This window comes from Sorex fumeus, unplaced genomic scaffold (genome assembly GCF_029834395.1).
Source record: "Sorex fumeus unplaced genomic scaffold, SorFum_2.1 ptg000125l, whole genome shotgun sequence".
Lineage (NCBI taxonomy): Eukaryota > Metazoa > Chordata > Mammalia > Eulipotyphla > Soricidae > Sorex > Sorex fumeus.
In genome coordinates this window covers 2,542,025-2,561,884 of record NW_026606182.1, presented here as the reverse complement: position 1 = coordinate 2,561,884, position 19,860 = coordinate 2,542,025, and the positions used below count along the sequence as shown (strand labels likewise).

Genomic DNA, 19,860 nt, shown 5'->3' with positions numbered 1-19,860 from the left:
CTCGGCTCCTTCAGACCCATAAAGTCTGGATCTGAGTCACATCCGTGTGATGAGGTGTGAAGACTGCACCTCCCAAGGCTGCCGGCACCGTGACCGCAGGCCAGACAGCTCACCCCCAGTGAACCCCAAAACCCCAATTTCCTAGCCTGTAAGTGAGGGGATCATCATTTTGGTCTTGCCGACATCCCGGGGCTCTGGGTAAACAGATGAGCTCACGGGGCAGTGCCGGGCAGGCCATGGATCTGGGGCTCACTGGCGGGTGGGACAGTGTTTATGGGTGAGGTCAGAAACCGCGGCAGGTGAGTTGGCCCCAAACCATCATTTTACACGGGGACCGAGGGGGTTGGGATTCTTACTCACTGCTGCACTTCGCTTTTATTATTATTATTATTATTATTATTTTCGCTGGAGCGATAGCACAGCGGGTAGGGCGTTTGCCTTCCACGTGGCCAACCCGGGTTCGACTCTCCTGTCCTTCTCGGAGAGCCCAGCAAGCTACCGAGAGTATCTTGCCCACACGGCAGAGCCTGGCAAGCTCCCCGGGACGTATTCAATATGCCAAAAACAGTAACAAGTCTCACAATGGAGACGTTACTGGTGCCTGCTCGAGCAAATTGATGAACAACAGGAGGACAGTGCGCACAGGGATTCTTCCTGGCTCTGCACTCAGGAATCTCTCCTGGCGGTGCTTGGGGGACCATATGGGATGCTGGGAATCGAACCCAGGTTGGCCACATGCAAGGCAAGCACCCTACCCGCTGTGCTATCACTCCAGTCCCTGTTTTGCTTTATTTCTTTTCCTTTTCCGTGTGTGTGTGTGTGTGTGTGTGTGTGTCAGGAAAAGTTGGGGCCACACCCAGTGTTGCTCAGAGGTGACTACTCCTGTCCCAGTGCTCAGGAGAGGCAGTGCTGGGGGACCAGGGATTCAACCTGGGTCTTGTTGGATACAAGACAAACCCCTTCATCTCTTTTCTTTTGTTTGGGGGGCACACCAAGCAGTGCTCAGGGCTTACTCCTGTCTCTGTGCTCGGGGGTCATTCCCGGTGAACTCAGGGGAACCCTCTGGGATGTCAGGACTTGAATCCGGCTTGGCCGTGTGTAAGGCTGGTGCCCTACTTGCGGTCCTCTCTCCTGGGTCAGGATTCTTACATTCTAAAACAATGGTGCATGGGTCTGACCACTGTGCTTCCCATCCAGGGTGCCCTCGGGATCAAGCCCCGCCCCACCTCCCTGGGCATTGAGCTGCCCCCACGCCCGGGGCCAGCCTAGCAGAGCCGAGGACAATGGGAGCTCTGTGGGTCTGTGGGGCCTGAGGCAGGGGGCCCCTCCCAGGGGAGGTGCTGTCCTCTCTGGCCCGAGGATGCCCGAGTCAGCCTGGAGCCTGGACTGCCAGGGTGGGCCCGGTGGGGAGGCGGGGGCTGAATCTCACTGCAGCTGGGTTGTCCCCCCAGCCGGTCCCCGGGGCCCCTCTGCTCCCCTCCATCCTCACCCCCAAGGCCAGCTGAGCGGGGTGGGGGCTGGGTGCTCTCCTGGGGGGCTTCCACCTCCCACCTTACGCCCATCAGGTGTGCTTGTGGAGCAAAGCCTCTGGCGGGTGTCCCAGGAGGGGAAACTGAGTCCTGAGCGGGTTTGTGCTTCCTCGTGGTGGTGCAGCGAGCAGCTGGGACTGAACCCGACTCCTGGCACCCCTTCCTCCCACTCCCAAATTCCACCCGGCCTCTCGGGCTATCATAGAAATCACCTCCTCCCTGAAGCCCTTCTTGATAGACCGAGAGGAAACCGCCACTCCAGGATCCCAGAGTGGGACACAGCGACAGGCCTCCGTGGAGGGCTGTGGAGGGTCGGCCAGGAAGACCAAACTGTAGTTGGGACAAACAGTCACCGAAAGATAAGATAAGAAAAACGGTGGTGAGGGTCAAAGTGCACCTGCGGAGGGAGGGAAGCCAAGGGCTGGACGCAGAAGTGACGGCCCTGGGGTCCCTCCCCACAGCACTGCATGGTCCGCTGAGACCACCAGGACAGACCCGGAGCACTCCCGGGGAGTCCCTGAGCACTTCTGGAGGAATCCCGAGCACTGCTGGCTCCAGGCTCCCGAGTGCAAAGCGGCTCCCCAGGACAGATCTCTGGTCTTCCTGACCGGAAGGGTCACTTGCCTCTGAGCCTGATCACCTGACTGTGGGGCCCAGTCACAAACTGGCCCTCGCTGGCTCCTCGCGCTCCTGCTCACCTGACAGCCTGGGAACTTCCTGCAGAAACAGGAAGCGAGGCTGTCTGCCACGCAGCAGGCACAGAGAGGAGTGAGGGACACAGTTCCCCGTAGGTGACCCAGTTCTGCATGACTGGACGGGTGCAGGGCGGTGTGGAACCAGGACACCTGGCCTGGGGGGCGGGGTGAGCGGGAGCGGCGCGGGAGGGAACCGAGGCTCAGAGAGGCTGAGCTACCAGCCTGGAATGCCCAGCCTCCCGCCGGGCGGCAGGGACGGGCTGGGATCTGGAGGGGGAGATGGTGGCGCACCTTCTTTCTAGATCATGAGGCCGATAGGGCCAGGGTGGGGCCGGCTGCGAGGGAAAACTGGGCTTTCCAGCCCCCCGGCTGGCAGGAACCCGGATGACTTACAGCTTCCCACGAACCCTCCTTCCGCAGTGCTCCAGGAAACCGCAGCCCAAGGTCTGAACAGTCCCGCTGCCCGCAGCTGCCCTTCCTGATGCCCCACCCGGTCCCAGAGACCGACACGACCCCCCCCCTGCCCTGCCCCCACTCGGACAGGCCAGGTGCAGGCTTCTAGAAAGGGTTTGGCCAGTGCTCACGCACATACACCTGGCGGGACGTCCTTCCCTTGTCACCCCGCCTGTGTCCACCTGTCTATCCTGCAGCCTCTACCGGAAGCACATTCCTGGCTCTCAAATCACTGTCCTTTCAGGGGGTCCCCAGGGGACAGCCTCTATGACAGCTGCCCTGTCCTGCGGGGATGAGATGGGCTGGGTGAGGTGAAGGCCCAGTGGGCAGGGGAGGGCCCACTCAGAGTGACCGGCAGGGAAGGGGCAGGCATGGGACCGAGGGCAGCGGGTTGGGCCCTTGCCATGTAGACACTCACACCAGTTATTTTTGTTTGTTTTGGGGCCACACCGGGTTCTCAGGTTCTATTCTGGCTCTGTGCTTAGGGGTCACTCCAGGTGGGCTCCGAGGACCGTATAGGGCGGCAGGGACAGGAGTCAGGCTCTCCCCTACATGGGGCTAATGCTCCCCCTTCCCGTGCACTGCAATGGTGGGGGACCCCACAGTGGCTGTGGTGCTCACACAGTGCTCTCTGGGAAAGAGCTCCGGGCCACAGTGCTCCGGCACTGCAGGGCAGCGTGCGCCTTCAGCCTCAGGCTGTCCCCGGCTGTGCCTCATTGGAGGTCACGGCCTGGCCTCTCCACACGGTCTCCAGGGCTCTGCCTGCGGGAGCGCCTGGCTCCATCCCTGACAATGCATGGCCCCCAACAATACTGGGTGTGACCCCAAAACCCAACCCAGCCCCCCCCCGTAGGGTCTTTGACCCTAATTGCAGTTTGGCTGGTGGGGCCAGGGTGCTCTCCTCACACCCACGACAAAGTGAGCGTGCACAGATTTGGGGTTCAGAGCCACGCATGACCCAGGCCAGGCCCACATGCTGGAAGCCGCCTCCCGAGGCCGGTGCAGGTCCCTAGGGGAAGCAGCAGTGCCCAGGCGCCCGGCGCCCATCGGGAGGCACAGACCTGCCCGCTCGGGCGATGCCAGCCCCTCGCACTGGCCACAGCAGCTGCATGCCCTGGATTCCTACAGCCGTGCCAGGCTGTGCCTACCCCTTACAAGGGCTGCTGGACCCGGACCAAGTCCGGGAGGCAGCCCCAGGCCGAACACACACACGCACACGCACACACATACACAAGCACTCTGTGGAGCACATTAACCCTAGGTATACACACACACACACACACACACACACACACACACACACAGTCTGTGAGCACATTAACCCCAGGCGTACATACACACACATGCAAATGCACGCATACAGTTTGTGAGCACATTAACCCTAAGTACACACACGCGCGCGCGCGCGCGCACACACACACACACACACACACTCATGCATGCTGTGAGCACATTAACCCTAAGTACACACACACACACACACACACACACACACTCATGCATGCTGTGGAGCTCATAGGCCCAGGCTGCTCTGCTGGTCCAGTCTCAGGAGGTGCCAAAGGGGCTGTCTCAGGCCAGGAGGGGTGCACAGCAGGGAGGGGACTTGGGGGGCAAGCAGGGGGCAGGGAATCCCACCAGGGAGGATGGCCGGAAAGGGTGGTCTGGCCGCCACCGGACGGTCCTTCAACCCCCCAGACAGGGGTCTGACGGGACAGTACAGCGGGGAGGGCGCTCGCCTTGACTGGCCCAACCCCGAGTCACTTCCCAGCACCAAATAAGGTCCCCAGGAGAGGTCCCTGGGTGCGGAGCCAGGAGTCAGCCCTGAGCACCATTGGGGTGTGGCCCCAAAACCCAGAAAAAGAAAAACTTAAAATAAGCCATCCAAGTAGGGTCCGGGGAGCCAGATCCAGCAGGGGCGGGGCGGGCAGGCGCTGGCCAGTCACCAGAGGCTGGGACGGGCGGCGGCACTGCCAGGAAGGCGGTTCGCCTGCTTCTCCTCCAGAATGAGCCTGGGGCCGCACAGTCACTCCTCAGGGATGCCTCCTGGCTCTGTGCTCAGGGATTACTCCTGGTGGGCGCTAGGGGATCCCGTGGTTCCAGACTGTGGCGGGCACGCTCTGGCCCCAGTGTTCACTTTCCCCTCCTTGGGGACGGGGACTGAGTGTGTCCAACATGCCAGGCTCCACCCTTTGGCCCTGAACCAAGGAGGCGTAGTGACCTCCCAAGGAGAGCAGCTCTGCTCACACCCAGGGCCTTAGTCATCTGCAAGGCCTGATGTGGCATTGGGAGGGTCCCCCCAGAGCTGGTCTCTTCCTCCTTGCTCCTGCCCCTCCTGGCGTCTCCCTGCATTCTCTCCTACTTATCACAACCTGCCCCAGGGCCTTTGCATGTGCAGTTCTGTTCCCTGGACTTGCACAGCCCCGTGCCAGATCTGGAATCTTCCTTCGGAGTCTCAAACGTGGTGTTTGTCTCCTGTTAGATTTTGTTTTGGAGGCCACACCCAGTGACACTTGTGGGCGCTTCCTGGCTCCATCCTCGAGGGTCACTCCTGGTGGTGCTCGGGAGACCATATGGGATGCCAGGGTTGGACCCCGGTTGATCTCATGCAAGGCAAGCGCCCTCCCCACTGTGCTCAATCCAGCCTCTAGCTGTCCTGTTCAAACGGTCAGTCTTGTCTTTGGCTTTCCTCCGCACTTTGGTGGCCCGAGAATCTCATTCCATCCCCACGCACTGGGCTGGGGCTGGGCCGGGCCGGCCCTGGTGGCTCTGAACAGGATTGAAATCGGGGAAGCGTTGGAGGGTCTTTACCCAGTACCGCAGGGGCCAGAGAGCGAGAGTGTGGGGGCCAAGGTTTGCCTTGAACGTGGCCCGGCACCACATCTGGTCACCCAGCACTGCAGGTGAGCCAAGCCGTGAGCACTGCCAGGCGAGCTGAGAGCCCCAAGCACTGCCCGGTGCTTGGGCTGCTGCAGCAGATGCAGACCAAGGGAGCTGTGGGGGCGCCAGGCGGAGCTCCCTGGGGTGCCCGGGGGTGGGGCCTTCCCACAGCTGGGGCTCCCTGTGCAGGGCAGCAGGGCCCCAGGTAGACACGGCAGGGGGTGGGCGGGAGCAGGGAGAGGCGCGCCCCCCTCTGGCAGGAACGAGAAACACGCCTGGCTCCAAGGAAGGCTTTACTGAGCCCCGTGAACGTCTCAGTCCCTCAGACCGGCACCTCCTGCCGACTGACCGGCCGACGGGCGGGGACAGCGCAGGTGTGGCGATGGCAAACACACCCCAGGCCTGACGCCTCCTGAAGGACGGTGCTCCAGGGCTCGGGGGGCAGTGGTCAGGGCCGCTGGCCCATCTTCTTCAAGGTCCGATTGAGCTGGACAAGAAAGACAAGCGTCGGTGATGAGGTTTCTACACGTCCCCGGGTAAGGTTCCGTCATCCCCACTCAGCCCACCGGCTGGTCGGTCAGTAGCCAGGACAGGGACCCGTGGGCCAGGCTGGCAGCGACCCCTGCCGGCAGGCTGGAGCACTGCAGAGCTGGCCTGCGCGGGGTAACCTGTCCCAGGCCCAGACAGGCCCATAGTGTCACCAGCACATCCTGCCAAGGGCAGCGCTGTCCTGAGCGGGCCAACCTCTGTCAGGAAACCCCAGAGGGGGGAGGGAAGGTCTCAGGGAGAGGCCCGAGGCTGAGGCAGCTGCTCAGCCTGGAAACGGGCACACACAGGGCCCGGCCAAACCCCGGCCCCTGCCGCAGCCCTCTCACCTCCTCGAACTTGTGGATCTGTCGGATGAAGAAGTCCCCGTAGCGCCTGGCGACCTTGGTGTCCGCGATGTGGATCATGTCCTGCAGATGGAGGGAGGGAGCAGAGTGGGAGAAGCGTCCACACCAGACGCCCGACGGAGGGGCTTCGCCTGGCTCTCGGGGGTAAACGTGCTGGGCCCTGAGCCAAGATTATGGGGGCTGGGGGACCCCCGAGAGGGTTCGTCTCCCCCTGGAGTTGCAGCTGCTGCCCAGGGCGTGGGTGAAGGTTCCTGCCTCGGATGCTCCCCGAGGACCTGCAGGAGTGATGCCTCAACAAAGGAGCAGGACAAGCCCGAGCACTGCCAGACACACACACACACACACACACACACACACACACACACACACACACACACGCCTGCCCACCCACTGCCCCCACATTTCGAATCATTTTGTTTGGTTTGGGGGCCACACCCCGTGGTGCTCTCGGCTTGCTCCTGTCCAGTCCCACGAAGAGTTTTTGTTAAAGACAAATGAGGGCTGGAGAGTGGGTGTGGGGCCTGCTCTGCACGCAGCTGACCCAGGTTCGATCCCCACCAACCCCGAGTCTCCCAAGCCCCACCAGGAGTAACGGAGTCACCTGGGCCAGACCCCAAAACAACACAAAAAGGGGAAATCTTTTTGAGAGTTGAAGAGATTAATCTGGGATTAAAATTATCGACAGGACATGATGTCAGGGCTGGCAGCCGGCTCGGGGCTGAGCACATGCTCCCCTTCCCCACCCCAACGCATCCCCACGTCACTCCTGTCTGGGAGGACGGGGTCACCGCAGGGTGTGAGGCCCTGTCCCCCCAACAATGCCAATGCGGGGGCGAGCATGTCGCAGGTCAAGTTTGGGGCACTGCGCAGCCTGGCCCTCGGGAGGTCGGGGGTCACTCCCCACAGGTGGGGGGACCCCGAGCACAGCCCCAGCACTGTCAGATAAGGTCCCCAGATCAGAGGGAGGGGGTGGGGGTGGAGTCACAGAGGACAGCAAGGTCGAACATGGATTACACAGTAAGAGGAACGAAGGGATACTAGAATGTTCTAGCAGGGACGAAAGGGAACAGTCAACTGATCTCACAGATTGTGTACGTATGTCCACATGGGGGTCCCGGAATTGTGGCTCCCCGAATCCTGGGCACACGGGGGGACAGAGAGGGGCTGCGGAAAGGAGCCGAGGAGCCGAGACTTTGAAGCCTTAAGACGCCGAGAAACAAAAGAACCTGGGTTTCTGCTCAAAAGCCTCAAGGACACAAACACGCACAACGGGAACGCAGAGCGTCCTGCTCCTGCCCCTGGCTGCAAGGAACCTGCTGCCTCCGCAGCCTTCCAGAAAGATCCTCCGCGAGCCCCCACTCTGCCCCCAGCGGGAGTCCGGGCACTGCCAGGGCCTCGGTCAAATCCCGCGTGTGCTTTTCTGTCTCCTGGGGCCACACACCAGGGGACCCTACGTGGCATCTGCCAGAGACCGGCACAGGCAGGGCCAGCGCCGTCCCCACTGACCCCCCACTCCCAGCCCCACGTGCTTCAGCGCCGCAGTCAGAGCCGAGGCCGCCGTGGGCCTGGGCGAAGTGGGGGGGGACCGGACGTGAGGCCCCGATTCCCAACACCACCTGGACGCGGTGGGGCTGGACGATAATCGTCGGGCTGGGCACGGCAACGCTGGGGATGGGGGTGCGGCGCATGAGGCATCCCCAGGGGCCCCGCAGCCGCCCCACCCCCCTGCCCCCACCCCCCCGCCGTACCTTGTCGATGTAGAAGTCCACCTCGGAGGCGGACTGGAACTCGCCGTCCAGGGCCGAGATGCCGCTGGTCCACACCAGGTTCTTCATCTTGTGCTTGAAGACGAGCAGCTGGATGCGGAACTCCTGCTCGCTGAGGTCCAGGAAGCCGGCCAGCTTGGCCACGGGCATGGTGGTGTAGAGCTTGAGGAAGCTGCGGATGGTGGACAGCTGCGCCTGCTGCTGCACCTCGTCCGAGAAGACCTTCAGCTGCTGCAGGAAGGGCTCCTTGTGGTAGTTGGGGTGCACGTTGTCGTAGTTGGGCACCACGGGCGACAGGAACTTGGGGCACGAGTAGCTGAAGAGCTCCTCGTAGACCTGCGGGTCGCCCTTCTGCATGCGCAGCATCTTGTCGCCGTACTTCTCGCGCAGCTGCAGGTGGATGCTCTCGTCGATGCGCATCGGGTACATGGTCAGCGCGATGGCCAGCAGCGCGTGCATCTGCTCGTTCTGCTTGTTGATCTGGGGGCCGGGGGCGCGGGAGGTCAGGGGAGAGGAGGGGACCCCCGAGGGGCCCACCCACAGCCTCCCGGCCGGAACCGCTGGCCTGGCCTGGGCAGCCTGGCCGGCCAGGCCTCACCTTTTGGGCTGGTCCAGCCCCACAGAGCCTCTGGGGCACCCCCACGCCCACAGGAGACAGACGCTGACGGGCAAAGCAAAGATTCCAAAGCAGGGGCTGGAGCAATAGTACAGCGGGGAAGCCAACCCGGGTTCGATTCCCAGCATCCCATAGGGTCCCCTAAGCACCGCCAGGAATCATTCCTGAGTGCAGAGCCAGGAGGAACCCCTGAGCATTGCTGGGTGTGACCCCCCTAAAAGCAAAAAATAAAAAAAATTTGTCGGGGCTGGAAAGATAGCACAGCAGGTAAGGCATTTGCCTTGCAGGTGGCCAACCCGGGTTCAATTCCCAGCATCCCACAGGGTCCCCTGAACGCCGCCAGGAGTCATTCCTGAGTGCAGAGCCAGGAGGAACCCCTGTGCATCGCCGGGTGTGACCCAAAAAGCCAAGAAAGGGGAAAAGATCCCAAAGCAACTATGGCTCCGTCGGCCCTGAGGCCGGGCACAGTGTCCTGTGCCCCGTCCTGTGTGTCCCGACTCAGCCTGGGAGGGCCCAGGGCCGTGCCTGTCCCCCGCCCACAGTCCCGAGAACTCCCTGACGGCGGGGGCAGAGACTGGGGGGCGCAGGGGGAGGGGCCCTCACGCTCCCGCCTCGTGGGTCCCAGCAGCACGCCCCCAGGGATGCAGCCACTGCGCTGGGCCACGCTCCGGGAAGGCAGACAAGGCCACCGCCGCACAGCAGCTCGACTGCCAGCCCGGCCAGTCCGAGGCCGGGTCTGAGCCCCGCAACGCAGAGCCCTTACCATCTCGTACTTGTAGGTGGCCCTCTGGAACATGCTCTTGGTCCTCTGGATGTAGAGGAGGATGTTGGCGAAGACCCGGATGGCGTCCTGGTAGCGCCGCATCATCAGGTAAGCAAAGCCCACGTAGTAGTAGGTGGTGACCTGGCACTCGGGCACCCGGGAGTACATGCTCTGGGAGGGGGCGAGGGGGAACCGGAGAGTCAGCCCCCAACCCCCCAACTGAGGTAGGGGGGGCCCAAGCAACGACAGCGAGTGAGGGGCCCGGCCCCCCTGCCCCTTCTCAGCCAGAGTCCACGGTGCGTCCTTTCTCTGCCCTGGGCAGGCACATGTGGACAGGAAGGACCTTAACAACAGTCCCAGGGACCAGAGCAATTTGACAGTGGGGAGGACATGTGCCTGCACGCGGCCCACCGGGGTTCAATCCCGGGCACCCCGAGGGCCTCCCAAGCACTGCAGAGTGCGGGTCAAAACCAAAACAAACAACGGTCCAGGAACACGCCTCCTACCCACGCTCCCGCCCAGATCCGAACCGAGCAGCTGCGAACCAACGCTCGGGCTTGAACTGGGCAAGGCAGGCCGACCGCTCCCGTCCATCCTTGAAAGAGGAAGCCAGGGCCAGGAGCAATAGCACAGTGGATAGGGCGTTTGCCTTACAAGCAGCCGACCTGGGTTCGATGCCCAGCATCCCATAGGGTTCCCCAAGCACCGCCAGGGGTAATTCCTAGGTGCAGAGCCAGGAGGAACCCCTGTGCATCGCCAGGTGGGACCCAAAATGAAAAAAGAAAAAAAAAGGAAGCCAGAAAAGCGAAGAAGGAGCAGCCCCACTCCCCGCCATCCGCCCGGCCCCGGGCGCACCTTCTTGTTGAGCTCGATGTTCTCCAGCACCTTGATGGCCTGGTAGTAGTCCCCGAGCAGCGAGTGCAGGCGCAGGAGGCCCACGAGGCTGAAGTAGCCGAGCATCTTGTAGAGCGAGTGGCGGCCGTACTCGCCGGCCACGCTCTCGGGGTCCCCTGCGGGCCAGACACGGAAAGCTGCGTCAGGCCAGGGCCCCGGAGAAGGTTGCCGGCCAGGCCCTGCCCCGACCAGTCCACGCTAGTTTTTAAGCCCTCCCGGTCCTGAGAGCTGTGGGGATGGGGCGCATCCTCCTGCGCGCAGCCTCGGGAGTCCCCGGCGCGTCTCACCCACAGAGACCTGCCCGGTGCCCAGGAGCGGGAAGGGGCGCGGGGCGGAGGCATCGGCTGGCCAGCAAACTGGGGGGGCCCATTCAGTCCCCAAGAATCACCCCCCTACGCCCAGGAGAGAGCAAGCCGCCCAGGCAACCAAGTGCCCTACGGACAGGAGAGGGTGATCGAGTTGGCAGAGAGACAATGGGGCTGGGGGGCCGCTGGCCTCGGGTCCAGCCCAGCAGAGGGAGGTGGTGCCCGGAGCTCTGAGTAGGAGCAGCCTGAGTGCCAGGCATGCCTCTGGGGCTCGCACCCCACAAAATTTAAGCCAGTGGGCCGAAGCAATAGCACAGCAGGGAGGGGTTCAATCCCCGGCATCCCATATGGTCCCCTGAGCATCGCCAGGAGTAACTTCTGAGTGAAGAACCAGGAGGAACCCCTGAGCATCGCTGGGTGTGACCCCCCCAAAAAAAGAAAAAACCCATTTAGTCAGTAATGCTGTTATTCAAGCAGCAGTTTCCAGGCAAAGACAGACAGGACAGCAGGTGGGCGCTGGCCAGGTTCAAACCCCAGCATCCATGTGGTTCTCCCAAGCCCACCCAGGAGAGATCTTTGACCACAAAGCCAGGAGTGAGCCCTGATCACTGCTGGGTGTGGCCCAAAAAACCAAACCAAAACAAAAAAAGGAGTATCAAATGGTAGATTTTCCTTTCTTTTTTGATTTTTGGACCACACCTGGCAATGCTCAGGGGTCATGCCTGGTGTGGCTTGGGGGACCAAATGGGACCAAATTGAACCCAGGGTCGGCCCCATTCAGGGCAAGCATGTTACCCGCTCTACTATCATTCTGACCCTTCAAACAGCAGTTTTCTGCCCAGGAAAAAACAAAACAAAACTGGGTCTTTTCAACAAACCCAGGGATTCTACGCAAAAACTGGATCTGAGCTCAAAAGCTCTCAAAACAAAGAGGCCTCTGGTGGGGCTGACAGGGAAAATAACAACCGTGGCGGAGAACATGCCCCAGACTGCCTGAATTTGCAAGTGCTTTTCCTCGGCAGCGCCGGGGTCAGAGCAGGCCAGGGCCCTCCCCACCCCGCCAGAGCCGGCCACGGCCAGACCGCGCGAGGCTGCGAAAATCTTCCTCATCTGCGGAAAGGCTCTGTCCACCTTCACGCCTGGGCAGGTTCCCCTGGCTGCCCACGCCCCTTGGGCCACGGGTTCTCACTATACTCCCGAGAGGACAGCCACATGCTGGCCTGGCCCTCAAAGCTCACTCCCCAAGGCTGGGCCGACGGGTCAGCAGGGCGGGCGCTTGCCTTGGGGTTCGGACCCTGGCACCCCCCAGAGTCCCCTGAGCCCAGAGCCAGGAAGTCAGCCCCAAGCATCACCTCCGCTGGTGTAGACCTCCAGCTGCCGGTTGATGTTGGACTTGTCGACCAGCGAGTGCAGCACGTTGAGGACACTGTGGACGTTCCAGATCTTGGGGTTGGAGCGGAGGAAGTCGATCTCCTCCTCCGACTTCTTGGCCGTCTTACAGCGGTACTGGCTGAAGGACTGGAACTGCGGGGAGAGGACGACGCTGGTGGCAGAGCCTGGGGGCAAGGCCCGCCGTGGACCCCTCTGGGCCTGGACCTGGGCGCTGCTCCGGAAGTCAGCTGCGGGCCAGGAGGCGCTGGCCTTGCACGTGGCTGACCCAAGTTCCACCCCCAGCATCCCGTCCGGTCGCGAGCCCCGCCAGAAGTAACCCCTGAGCGTCGCCGAGAGTGACCCCCAAACCCAACAGAGTCAGAGCCAGCCCTGTGGGGACTGACAACAGCCGCCAAACACGCAGCTGACTCACAGCTACATCCGGACAGTTTGCAGAGTCACACACGGCTAGGACGTACCTGGTAGATGAACTCATCGATGATGTCCCAGAGCCACTGGTTGGGCAGTTCCAGGGGTGCAGGCCCGTCAGCATCTATGCGGGGAGCAGAGAACAGATGCCCTTGGTTAAGGCAGCACCACGCGGCTCACAGGCCAACTCGAGAAAAGAATCCCAGGAAAGATTCAGCACGATCCCTAGCAAACCTCTGGCTTTTTTTTGGGGGGGGGGGGGGGGCGGGTGTCACACCCGGCAATGCACAGGGGTTCCTCCTGGCTCTGCACTAAGGAATTACTCCCGGTGGTGCTCAGAGACCCTATGGGATGCTGGAGTCAAACCTGGGTCAGCCATGTGCAAGGCAAACGCCCTCCCCACTGTGCTATCGCTCCGGCCCCATCCTCTGGCTTTCTCAAAAGACACAGAAGAAACACCAACATGACTGCTATAGAAAGAGGCAAGATTTCTTTGTAACAGGTGACACTCCATTTCCTGACTTTAAGCTACACTCAAAAGAGGGGAGCAGAGACACAGCACAGCGGGGAAAGCTCTTGCCTTGCACACAGGCGACCCAGGTTCGATCCCGGCACCCTCCACGGCCCCAAGCCCGCCAGGAGTGAGCCCTGAGTGCAGAGCCAGGAGTAGCCCTGAGAGCACCGCAGGGTGTGGCCCTCAGACCCAAACCAAAAATCAAAATGAAGACCCCCAAACCCAAACAAGGGCCGAGGTCACCTCCAGGCCTCCCCTTCCCTGCCCTCCCCGCCCTTACCCCAGACTCACTGAGGATGTAGTTGAAGAGGTTACAGTAGTTGTAGTAGGACTCGAACCTCTGCTCCAAGGAGGGGCCCCCCTGCGAAGAGGACACAGGGTCAGAGAACAGCGAGCAAGCTGCCCATCGGGGCTGCCGCATGCACCCCCGGGTGGAAGAGCACCCCAGGCCCAGGCCCAGGCCAGCCCCTGGCCCCAACGGCCCCAGCTCACAGCCCCTGCCAGAGACCAGGCCCCGGGGAAGGGCTCCAGGCGGGCCCTAGATGGGCAGAGGCAGCGGGTGACACAGCACGGGGACCCTTGGGCAGCGACAAGGACCTTTCCTGCAAAGCAGCCTGAGGGCCAGCGGGCCACAGCACCGATTTTTGTGAATTCTACCCAGTGCAAACAGGCCCCTCGCGAGCTGCGCCTGCTCCGGACCGACCCGCCCCTACGAGGAGGGCAGCAACCCCTGCCTCGGGCTTCAGGTGACAGAGACTGAGATGTCAGGGTGCAGGTAATGTGGGTCCACGGGCTCTGTCAGCGGAGAGCATGTGGCGCTGGTCACCAACCGAGTGGCCACAGGGAGAGCCACGTGCCCTGAGCGTGTTCCAGGGTCAGTAAGCCCGTGCCAGGGTAAGGCCCAGGGTGCAGCCAGCCCCGGCTCAATCTCGGCTCCCGGGAGTGAGCCCTGAGCACCACCAGCTGTGGCCCCAAACCAGAGACAAAAACTCGGGAAACCCTCCGAGCGCGCGGTAAGCCCACAGCGAGTGCAGCCGCCGGCACCTCCCGCCACTCACGCTGACTTTGGCGTAGATGTGCCGGTAGTACAGCTCTTTGTAGAGAATCAGGAAGACAGCGTCTGAAAGAGATGGCACCGGACAGCTTTAACCCACGGAGAACGAGGTCCCGCGGGCAGCCTTCCTCTGTCCCGCCCTGCAGGGGCGAACCTGGGGCCAGAGACCAGAAACCTACAAAGTCCGACGTGGGCAGCACCCGAAAGGACACTCCGTACATGCCCAAGAGTACACACAGGACCGGGCTCCATCCCTCATGCGAGCCCCCTTGCCCACCCAGGCTTTCCCACCCGCACAAAGAGAGCAAGAGAGGTAAGGCGTGGGGCGGGGGGGAACCGTCTGTGGGGTTCAATGATAAAGTGGGTGCCTTGCATAGAAGACCCGCGAGCTCAGTCTCGGGCATCACGAAAGAGCAAATCAACACGCAAAGGGCCGGGAAGGAGGGGCGCACCTTGCAGTCAGGGGCTGACCAACGCAGGGGTGGTCCCGACACTGCAGGCTGCAGTGGCCGGAGTGCAGCCCTGCCAGGCTTGGTCCAGCACCACGGGTGCTGAGCAGAGAGCAGACGCGAGCACCCGGAGGGGGGGACACTCTGGGAAAGCCGCATGGCCCATTTCAGAGTGATGGCTGACCCCGCCCCCCAAGTCACACAGGACAACAGAGACAAATCAGGAGGAAAAATGTCCATGATTTTTATCCCCTATGAGAAATCACTCTTATTATTTTAGGGGGCTGGGGGCAGGCTTGGGCCACACCCAGCAGTGCTCCAGGGCTATGCCTGGCCCTGTGCTCAGGCGTCACAGGACCCCTGGCAGTGGCCAGAAGACCACAAGTGGTGCTGGAAATCGGTCCCAGGGTCAGCAGGGTGCTGTACTGTCCCCCAAGATGTGGCCCACATTCATTCAGCAGGTCAGTAACCAACAGTCTCCAACACACTGAAGAAGTACCGCGGCACGAGGGGCCGGGAGACAGCCCAAAGGGCTAGGGACGGGCTCTACAGGCAGCACCCCGACCCCCTCCCCCACAAAAATGACAAGAAAACAGGACGCTGCCAGCCGGCTGTGCACCTACCGTTGCCCACCTGCGGGGCGATGGCTTCCGCCTCTGGCCACGGCGTGTTCTTGAAGAACCTTTCGGTGAGTTTGGTCCAGCTGAAAACCAAAACCACAGACGTGAGACCCCCAGAGCAGAGCGGACGGGCACTACACACCTGTGGGTCCAGCCAGGCCCAGAAAGGGGGGAGAAGGCAGGAATGGGCCGGGAGGTCCTTTTTCAGGGGCAGACCTCCAAACAGTGCTAGAGGGGCCCGAACAGCCGCTCCTGGAGAAAGCGGGGCTGGCTCTGCGTCTGGAGGATTCTGTGTGGCGACGGTGGTCCAGGGGGCAGGGAACCATCCCAGGAGTGATGGGGATTGAACCTGAAGCCGGCCAGCCACAGACCCCAGTCCTCCCAGCCAACCTCCCAAAAGCCCCCTTTCCCACCAAAGCCCCTTCCGACAGGCCATGCCCGAGACAGCCTCCCACCGAGCAAGGGTGCAGACCTGTTCTCATAGATGTCCTGAATCTCATAGACCTTCTGGTCGATGACGTCGCTGGACACGCGGCTGGCCTGCAGCTCGTACACCTTCTGGTCAATCAAGTCCGAGACGGTCTTGTGGAAATACTGGATGAAGTTCTTGATCACTTCCGGGATCACCTGGTAGGTCTGCTGCTCATACTGTCGCTCGTAGGCCAGATCCTGCTTGGGGTCCCCTGACGGGCGAGAGACGGGCACTGTGGGGGCACTCTCAAGCCCAGCATGGGCCCGCCCAGTCCCAAACTAACCTCCAACACAGGCCATCGGGTATGATGGCCCTTAAAACACCCAGAGATGGACAATTGGGGGCCGGAGAGATGGCAGACTGTTTAAGGCACTTGCCTGTACAGGGCTGACCCCAGCATCCCAGAAGGTCCCCCGAGCACCGCCAGGAGCCCTGAGTGCTACTGAATGCAGCCCCCCAAACAAACGAACTCCAAAGCTACAATCCTCTGCAAATCATTCCCAATCTGCCCCCCAGTTTTTTCAGGTTTTTTTTTGGGGGGGGGGTGCTTTTTGGCTGGAGCGATAGCACAGCAGGTAGGGCATTTGCCTTGCACGCGGCCAACCCGGGTTCGATTCCTCCACCCCTCTCGGAGAGCCCGGCAAGCTACCAAGAGTATCTCACCCACACGGCAAAGCCTGGCAAGCTCCCCGTGGCGTATTCAATATGCCAAACACAGTAACAACAAGTCTCACAATGGAGACATCACTGGTGCCCTCTCGAGCAAATCGATGAACAATGGGAGGACAGTGTTACAGTGCAGTGCAGTGCTTTTTGGGTCACACCCGGTGATGCTCAGGGTCACTCCTGGCTCATGCCCTCAGGAATTACTCCTGGCGGTGCTCAGGGGCCCCAGGAGATACTGGGAATCGAACCCCGGTTGGCCATGTGCAAGGGCCCTCCCTGCTGTGCTATCGCTGCAGCCCCTGCCCTCCAGTTTCTTCGCTTTTTCCTCAGTATCCATAACTCAGGTGGGCAAGAACCTTGTCTGGCTGGCTTATACCTAGATGTCCACTCCCCACCCAGAACAGAGGTGTTGCGGGGGCAGGAAGGACATTGAGGGGAGGGGAAATGTCTGAATGAGCGCCCATAACATTTTCTACCTGTGGGTGCAGGCTAGGAAGCACACCTAGACTTTCCCCCTTGCAAAGTGGAGACAATGATAAATAACCTGGGGAAACTTACACAATTGCTGTTCTTGAATACAAAGTAGCCAGCTCAACCGGAAGTCACTAAACTCCCCCTGTCAAATCTCTGAATCTTAGGAAATCTCAAGATATTTTTCAGCAAGACTTGCCCTGAGTTGGGACTGAAGCCCTCTACGTTTTCACTGTCGGGTTTTCTTCTACCTTGGGGCTGGAAAGGCCGTACAGGCGCTAAGACACCAGCCTTACATGCGGTCAACCCTGATTCAGTCCCCCCTGCACTACATGTGGTCCCGGGAGCACTGAGCACAGAGCCAGGAGTAAGTAAGCTCTGGTGCGGCCTCCATCATCCCTCCCCCCCAAAATATTTCCTTCTTCAGCCAATAGCCTGAGACAGGAACCCACAGCCCAGCTCGCAATCTTTTGAAGTGGGCACTTTTAACTCTGCACCAGACCCATTTCCTGCAGCTGACAGTCAGACCAGCAAGAAGCTGGGGTTTTTCTTGTTTTTTGTTGTTGTTGTTGTTTGCTTTTTGGGTCACACCGGTGATGCTCAGGGCTGACTCCTGGCTCTGCACTCAGGATCACTCCTGGCGGTGCTCGGGGGACCCTATGGGATGCTGGGAATCGAACCCGGGTCGGCCGCGTGCAAGGCAAACGCCCTACCCGCTGTGCTATTGCTCCAGCCCCTCTGGTTTGTTTGTTTGTTTGTTTTTATAACCGGGCGCCTTTCCGGGCTGTTCTGAGCATCAATCAGCGCCGTCCCCGTCCCGAAGCCCCAGCTGACAGGTGACGCCCGCCTTGCTCACCTGTGTGCATATCGTAGTCGCCTGGATAAGCGTAGGGATCATAAGCCGCCTGGGAACGAAAGGGACACACAGTCAGCGACCCCCAAGACCAAACCCGGGGGGCCCGTGCGCCACGCGGGGCACAAGTGGGCAATGACACGGGCGCCGACCGGGGGCTCAGAGAGGGGGCAGGAGTGATGCTCCCGTTGGCACGGGTGCGGGCTGGAGCCGGCACAGCTCACAGCCCACCCAGGGGCTCCGGAACCCCGGATCCCCCGGACCCCCAGGCCCCCGGCCCTGCAAAAGGCGAGGCCCGGCGGGATGCCGCGCGGAGGGGGCGGCGGAGACAGGGCGCCGCGGGGGAGCCCCGAGGTCCGGCCGCGGTCACGGCGCGGGACCCACCACCCGCAGAGCCCGCACCCGCCTCGGGCCAGCTCACCTCGGACTCGTAGTCATCAGCGGGGTAAGACATGGCCGCGGCGCTCGGAAAAACTTCGCCGGAGAGAGCGAAAAAGAGCGGCCGGCCGCGGCGTCACGAGGCCGGAAGCCCGGAAGCCCCAACGCGCGGAGCCTGCCGGGAAACCGGAAGTGCTTCCAGCGCCGCCGGCGGTGCCGAGGCGGCCACGTTAGGAAGGGCGGAAACGCGACGACACACCCGTTATCTCCCTTCTTTTTTCACACGCGGACGGATGAAAGGAAGTAGTCTGTCGTGCTTCGCGTGAAGTCGGCGTGAAGGAGACTCGGAAACAATAAAATAAAATAAAAGCTGGCCGAAGAGAAAGTTGGAGCACCGCCACACCAAAGATGGCTGACAGCGTTTTTCCTCTCCCTCCTCCACGCCCCCCCCCAGCCGACTTTAACGCGTGTGTTGGGGTGGGGGGGTGGCGGGGACCTAATTTGGAGTTTAGGCTTGAGCGGCTTTGCCTGTGTTGAGAAACGTGGACAAACGTCCTAGCTTTGGAAGACGAGACTTATGGGGCATGAAAGTCAGTTTGTTCCCACGTTATAGTTGGCCTCTTGCGGGGAGAGGAAACTGAGGAAAGGCGCCCCGTGACTCTGGACGTTCAGGTTTGAGCAGGCAAAGATGAGGCCACCTATGCCGTGCAGCCGCAGAGGCTGCCGGGGCCCGCGTTCGGGTCGCGCGGCGTTCAGGCTGGGGAGGTGTTTGGTTTGGTTTTTGGTTTTTGGGTCACACCCGGCGATGCACAGGGGTTACTCCTGGCTCGTGCACTCAGGAATTACTCCCCGCGGTGCTCGGGGGACCCTGTGGGGTGCTGGGAATCGCACCCGGGTCGACCGCGTGCAACGCAAACGCCCTCCCCGCTGTGCTATAGCTCCTGGGGGGGCGTGTTTGGAACCCGCGCGCTCGTGCAGCTTCCAGCCCCGGCCAAGCACGAGCTAGGACGGGCTTCTCGAAAACCACCCCGCAGACCGGTGCTTGGACCAGTGATCCGAACGCCGCCGAGTGCCCGTCCGCTTTTCCTCCTGGCCAGCAGCTCTGCAAGGCTCTGCGTCTCTGTCGCCAACGGACAGAATCAGTGGGCATCGGACCCTCTGGACTTCAGCTTCCGCGTCCTCTTGTCCCACAAAAGGCCCTTGTTTTTCCCACGGAGACATTGCCTTTCCTGTTGCCACTGACTGGTCTGGATTCCTGGGGCAAAAGTATTATTTTTGTTGCAATCGCTTAAAGCCACCGGCTGGAGAGTTGTGTCCAGAGCGGGGGTCTCTTGCGTGCTGGAGACTGTGTCCAGAGCTGGGGGGGGGGGTCTCTTTCGTGCTGGAGACTGTGTCCAGAGCGGGGGGGGGGGGTCTCTTGCGTGCTGGAGACTGTGTCCAGAGCGGGGGGGGGGGGGTCTCTTGCGTGCTGGAGACTGTGTCCAGAGCGGGGGTCTCTTGCTTGCGGTAAACCTCCATCCTACACCGTCCCGGGGTTTCTGCATCTCCAGGAATGATCCCGGAGCAGTGCTAGGTGTGGCCTCAAACACCTTCGGAGCCCACCCCGCCCATCCCCAAAAGATGCTCTTGGATTTTGCTCTCTTCTTGTCAATTTGAGATCTATTTACGGCGGACGCCACAGGCAACGTCCCTAGGGAAATCTGTCTTGGGACACTCATCCCTTCACGTCCGAGGTGACATGTACCAGATTCACATGTTGTGTCCAGCTGCAACAGGGATTTTCCGAATGTTC

The 19,860-nt window shown here is 61.5% G+C and overlaps 1 protein-coding gene across 1 annotated transcript; it reads right to left on the bottom strand.

The window, feature by feature from the left end:
* Positions 1–5,915: 5,915 nt before the first annotated feature.
* EIF3L (eukaryotic translation initiation factor 3 subunit L) lies at positions 5,916–18,163 on the bottom strand. Its single transcript, XM_056137579.1, has 13 exons — positions 18,112–18,163; positions 17,694–17,742; positions 15,701–15,911; positions 15,232–15,311; positions 14,164–14,225; positions 13,397–13,466; positions 12,642–12,715; positions 12,144–12,315; positions 10,448–10,602; positions 9,593–9,763; positions 8,196–8,693; positions 6,430–6,510; positions 5,916–6,041 (listed from the first exon to the last, which is right to left on the bottom strand). Exons 1-13 carry the CDS (start codon positions 18,142–18,144, stop codon positions 6,003–6,005), a joined length of 1,695 nt encoding a protein of 564 aa, XP_055993554.1. The 5' UTR covers positions 18,145–18,163; the 3' UTR covers positions 5,916–6,002.
* Between the last annotated feature and the right edge of the window lie 1,697 nt (positions 18,164–19,860).